Source organism: Equus quagga, chromosome 10 (genome assembly GCF_021613505.1).
Source record: "Equus quagga isolate Etosha38 chromosome 10, UCLA_HA_Equagga_1.0, whole genome shotgun sequence".
Lineage (NCBI taxonomy): Eukaryota > Metazoa > Chordata > Mammalia > Perissodactyla > Equidae > Equus > Equus quagga.
The window spans coordinates 69,898,951-69,904,950 of record NC_060276.1 but is presented as its reverse complement, the minus strand read 5'-3'; the positions used below and the strand labels follow the sequence as shown (position 1 = coordinate 69,904,950).

The 6,000-nt window shown below is 48.7% G+C and overlaps 1 protein-coding gene across 1 annotated transcript in view; it reads left to right on the top strand.

Annotated features, from left to right (window-relative positions):
* The window catches only part of EDA (ectodysplasin A), a 91,459-nt gene that overhangs the window by 78,047 nt on the left and 7,412 nt on the right, over window positions 1-6,000 (top strand). Inside the window, exons 3-6 of the mRNA XM_046673599.1 lie at window positions 195-374; window positions 1,804-1,838; window positions 2,774-2,825; window positions 5,446-5,576. Coding sequence (XP_046529555.1) covers window positions 195-374; window positions 1,804-1,838; window positions 2,774-2,825; window positions 5,446-5,576 — 398 coding nt within the window. The remainder of the gene's footprint in view (window positions 1-194; window positions 375-1,803; window positions 1,839-2,773; window positions 2,826-5,445; window positions 5,577-6,000) is intronic.

Below are 6,000 nucleotides of genomic sequence, written 5' to 3'. Positions count from 1 at the left end.
GTGTGTGTGTGTGTGTGTGTGTGTGTGTGTGTGTGTGTGTGTGTGTGTGTGTGGTGTGCGTGATCAAGATGTACACCTCTTTAACAGTAGGAACTCCCAGAAGGCTGACTTTGTGTCATTGGAAGTCTGTAGAACTCTTGATAGTACATTCTCAATGAATAACTACAAATGTAACACCAAATCTTGTCTTTCAGGAAAGAAGGCAGGCCCTCCTGGACCCAATGGCCCGCCAGGACCTCCAGGACCTCCTGGACCCCAGGGACCCCCAGGGATTCCAGGGATTCCTGGAATTCCAGGAACAACTGTTATGGGACCACCCGGCCCTCCAGGTCCTCCTGGTCCTCAAGGACCCCCTGGCCTCCAGGGACCTTCTGGTGAGTTCCTCTGTCTCTCCACCCATCTAGGCTTCTTACAAGTACTTTAATAGAGCAAGAGTGGGTGATCCTGAGAGCAGTTTCAAATGGTGGTGATGGCATTGGTGTGCAATAAGAGATGCAGGCCTCCTAGCTCACTGTATAGCTAGGAATTGAACAAGCCAGTAGGGTCTGACCTGCCCTAACTTCTTGTTTATACCAACCTGTCAAGGACAGGCCACTTGTTCTTGACCTGTCTCAACCCTTCCATCACAAGCCCTCCCTGACTCTAGGCCTCCCTCTAGTGGGCCAGTAAACTCATATGAGCCAGAGACAGAGGCTCTGAGGGTTCACTGGAGTTCTTGTGGGGGGTGGATTTGGACTGCTCTGATTCCCAGCATCTAGCTCCACATGTTTGGTTGGAAACAGGCTGTGGGGAGGAATACTGGGGACTGGACAAAATGACAAGCCCTAGAATAGTCTCATCCCATGAACTCTAAGTGCCTTTACAATAGAGGTACACATGTAGTTGCTGATGGTCAAGGAGTTGCAAACTTACAAGTCAATCAGGCTGTGGGAGAAGCAAACGCAGGCACCAAGACCATCCAGTCAAGGAATCAAATGCTTCTTGTATTATATCCTTACCCACCACATTGCCCATTCGCATAGGATTTAAGCGCTTTGCATCTTTCCCCACGGGCCCAGGAGGACATCCAAAAAGTATAGATGCAGAGCCAAACCTGCCTAATTGGAGTTGACAGGAGTCAGACTGCCTGGGCTTACATCAGTTGTTATTTCCTTCTCCTGCTTTCCCCTTGTATCTTGGGGCTTTAAAGAAATGGACTCTTTACAGCTGATTTCTCCAGGTTCAAGAATTCTGTAGCAGGACTCAGATTCTTTGACTCATAGTTCAAATCAGGCTAATCGGTGTTAACTGTGGTCACAAGAGACAGAGTTAGGGATTTCTTTCATCCAATCTTCCCACAGTTATTCATTGATCACTTTCTAAGTGCAGGAGATATATTGATAAGTAGTCCCTGTTCTCATGGAGTTTCTGTTCTAGAGGAAGAGAGAGAGACAATTGAAGAAGCAAGATAGTTACAAGTGGCAATGTGTTCTGTGAAGAAAATTAGTAGAAAGGGAGCAAAAGGCTAAAGAAGCAAACAGCATCATCTCAGGGTCACACAGTGACAGGAATACACTCTCTTCTGTCTCTATGGGTGCTCAGTGGGACTTGCCTTGGACCAGCATTGGCAAGAGGTCAGTTTCCCTGCTGGGTGCTGGTCCCACTGAGGATGCAGATCAGGGACAAGTAGAAGAAGGAAGGGATGTCCTCTCCTATCCCAGGGCTTGGATGCAGGGAGCAAGGCTCATGGCCACTGGCTGCCTAGGTAAGGAGAAAGGGAAGTCGAAAGAGCATGGCCTCTGATTGTCCTGTCCTATTTTGCAGGTGCTGCTGATAAAGCTGGAACTCGAGAAAACCAGGTTGGCTGGAAATTGCTTTCTTCCTGGGGAGGAGGGAAGGACATAGGCTAGAGGCACCTTTGAGTTTGCTTCCTATTAAATTTGCTGGGGCTTTATCTTGTGAGGATACCCTGGAGGTTCTGCAGTTTTTCACTCACAGCCCCCTCCCATCTCTATGAATAGAAAAGCTTTGCCCCAGGGCCTGCCTGTAGCTAGAGGAACTGAATCTTGCCTTGGCCATTTTTCCCCATTCCCTAGGAGACACAAGGTCACTGTATCCAAGCTCAGTAGTCTGCTGAAATGAGCTGTCAGTCAGGTCTATTCACCTGGGCCTCCAACTCCCTAGCCACTCCAGACACCTTGTCTGCGCTCATACTGCCTGGGATCAGGAGCTTAGAAGTTTAAGAGTATGTCCTTGAAAAATCAGCCAACCAGCTCCAGACCAAGCCAAGTCTGGGCTTCTGCCTTAAGACCTGAAGGGCTCCTCCCTAGTCTTTGAGCTTCCTAATCTGTCTCTATTGGCAGGTTCTGCTGCCTTGCCTTGTCTCATCTCAGCCTCCCTCTCTACAGCTGTTTGGCCACAGTGCTAAATCTACACAGCTGCACAGTGCTTGATGGCTTGCAGGGCAATTTATATCCATCACCTCATTTGATCTTCAGACATCCCTGTGAGAGAGGCCAGACAGAGATTCTTATAATCCCCATTTTACAGTTAGTGAAATGAGGCTCAGAGGCATTATATTTGGCCAAGGTGACATAGCTAGGAAGTGTCAGAGCTACAAAATCATATCACCCTCTAGTAGAAATATGGTCAGTAGCATCCCAAGAGGGAAGAGGGATCAGAAGTGGGATACAAAAGGAGACTAGAAGTCAGATGTGGAAACATGGAAACTGGTGGCTGAGCAAGCAGCCATTTCTCACAGTAACTGTTCTCTCTATCCTTTTCATCCTCCCAGCCAGCTGTGGTGCATCTACAGGGCCAAGGGTCAGCAATTCAAGTCAAGAATGGTAAGAGTCAAAGCAGGCTCTCTCCCTAAGAGGAGCTTCTCCTCTTTCTTATCCTCAGCCTTCAAATAATCACCCAGCCTAGTTCTTCCCAGGCCCCTGAAGTACCCTTGGCACTAGGGCACCATTCTCTACTCCATTTGGCCCTCTGCTGGCTGTCCTGGGTAATTGCTTGCACCAAGACCAGCTGTTACACCCAAATTGCTTTTAGAATCACTGATAAGGAAGCTGAAAGGGACTTGAGACATCCTCTAGACTGGGGATTCTTGGGAGATGGAGGCTGTATCAGAGTCACCATGGGAACATGTATAGTTTGATCAACATTTTCACAGTACTAATTGGAGAAGGTAAAACTACATAAAATTAAATTCTTCTTGTCTGATGGATCTACACAGAAAATGGATGGAGGGGGCATTTCTCTCAGGGAAGTGGGGGGCATGTTAGACTCTCCAGGGATTATGAGACGCTAGTGTCTATAAAAAGGGGAAATGGGTTTAATGAGGTTAAGAAACACTGATTTAATATAATCCCTGCATTTAAAAGATGGGGAAACAGAGTCCCAGAGAGGTTGGATAATACCATAATAAATCATACTGCCTTATATTTGTATGGTACTTGAGAGTTTTCAACATGCTTTCTGAGTCTTTTATTTTATTTGATCCTCACAACAATCCTATGAGGTAGGTATAGCTCCTTTTTACAGAGACAGAAACCGAAGCTCAGAGAGGTTAACTGGCCCAAGATTTCAGTTAAGCGTAGGAGCTGGGATTCAAAACTACATCTGTCTGACTCTTTGCACTGCACTATGCTACTTCAGTGATGTGTGTGTATACTCCACTGAATGATTAGGTTCATTTTCTTCCCCAAAGAGACATGAACATTCATTAAAGAACAGTGCTTTGAAATAATGTCCAGTCCACAGGGTGCACAAAGCCTAAAACGCGTGAACCCCCAGGAGCCTTGGGAAGCAGCAAGCCAGCCAAGAGGCCAGATGCTTACAGAGCTTGGAGTAGAAGGGAGAGCTGTGAGTGCGGAAACAGTAAATGCAGGTTGAGAAACCTGCTACATGGGGACAGCTTCTAAGAGCCCAGGCAGTCCTGAACTGGCTGTGCTGAGCTTCCTTAATGATTGGGCTTAGCTACATCCTGGACTGCCACCTGGATGCCTGACTTAATAGCCTCAGAAATATAAGCAGGAACAGAATAGTACCAAAACCTAAGCGGTCCTGCTGGGACCAGGTGCCTTGGCCCCAGGGCCCTGAGTGGGCCATGGTCACCATCAGTCCAGGGAGGAGTAAGACAAGCAGGAAATAGATTTGTTTGGGTGTCTGTATGGGTGACCTCAGTGTTTATCCTGTGCCAAAAGCTGCTGATTTTGCTCCCAGTACCATGTAACAAGACTGGTTTCAACCCCTCTGGGCCAATCCCTAGTAGTAGTCTATACTGATCTTTAGTTCGACCAGAATCATAAGTGAGGGGGTCAGGCTGGAAGGACGTCATGCAGAGTGGTCCTTTGAAGGGGCAGAGCCAAGGCATCGCCTCCTAACTCCTATCCCATCTACTTATCACCTTGAGGGAAGATGGCTATATTTTCCCAGAAGGTTGGTTTCCTCACACCTCAGAGAGGCGGGCCTCCTGACACTAGCCAAGGATGGATGTTCCAAATGTAATTTCTTGGGGGAAGAATGAACGGTTTCGAGGGGAAAAGGCCCCATGGGCTTGGACTCCCTCCTCTCATGGTGGGAAGGAACATCCCTCTTTCTGCAGGATAGAAAGTGAAGCTTTTCCTCCACCCTCACATGCTGGCTCTACACTGTCCAGCCAAGGTGATGTGACTGCTCTTCTGCCCTAAATGGGGTGGGGCTTGAGAGATAGATGCTCTGCCAGGGGTGCCTCAGCTCCCAGACACCCTTACCATCCCCTTGGCTGGTTCTAGTGCTGCTAGGTGGTCTATCTGTCACTCTCATAAAAATCTCTCTCCCCTATGGGGCCCTATTACTGGTGGTCACTTGCTCCAGCTGCCATGAAGTCTGACTCAGGCCTGATGGCTAAGGTTCTCCAGGTGGACAATTCCTTGGGCTGAGTGGTTTCCTGGGGGCCCAGGGAGGCTTTACAGAAAGGAGTGGGTGTGGAGGAACTATAAAAAGGAATCTCTTAAGGAGAAGGATAAAACCCATGAACCGATAAGACAGGAGAGATTCGGGAGCTGTGGCTGGTGAAATAAAATTGTATAATAAGACCTAGCCTGCCACTCAGTGTCTGAACGTTGCCTGTGCAGGCCCCAGAACAACAAAGAAAATAGGGCAGCGTGCCCACTCTCTCCTTACTCCTCGCACCAATTCCAGCTAGAAGGTGTTGGTTAAAGACCCTTCCAGATGGAGGGGCCAGGAAAGGAGAGAGGAAGACAGACAGGGAGACCCCAGGGGCCTGAGGCAGGCCTGGCGGCCCCTTTACAAACAAAACACTTCCTCTGCTTCCAAATGTTATTCTTAAAGCTTGGCCTCCTGGGGTATCCAGGTTGCATTGGGATAGGGGTGGGGGGTTGTGTACTGCTTGATATTCTTGTTTCTATTGCCCAGATTATTCTGACATGTACTGAGTGACTGCCCTTCTCTCATACTGAGATCTTTCAGGTGGAGTGCTCAATGACTGGTCTCGCATCACTATGAACCCCAAGGTGTTTAAGCTACATCCCCGCAGTGGGGAGCTGGAGGTACTCGTGGACGGCACCTACTTCATCTATAGTCAGGTAGAAGTGAGTACGGTCTTAGGCCTAACTCTTCTTATATCCAGAATGCAGATCCGGTGCAGGCCACATAGGGGCACTGTGGAGCAAGTCAAGACCAGCCAATGACTAACTTCCTGCTTCGGCGGGTGAGGGGGGTGGCGGCACCCACACCGCACTGGGAAGGAGTTGAAAGGAGGAAGGAGATGGGGGGGTGGGGGCGCTGTTTTGGTTTTTTCCTCGCCAGATATCACTGAAAAACTGAAAAGAGGCCCCTTCCACAGTCTACTGGAGTCTGATTCCCTCCAGCAGGGTTCCAGGCCCTTGTTTCCCTGCTGAGCTGTTTGGTTCCACTGCCAAACTTGAACTCTATCTCAGTATATTTGAAAAGTCAGTTCCAGGGCTGCCGAGAACCCCTTCCCCCGACACCACTAGCCTTATAGTGAATAGTGCT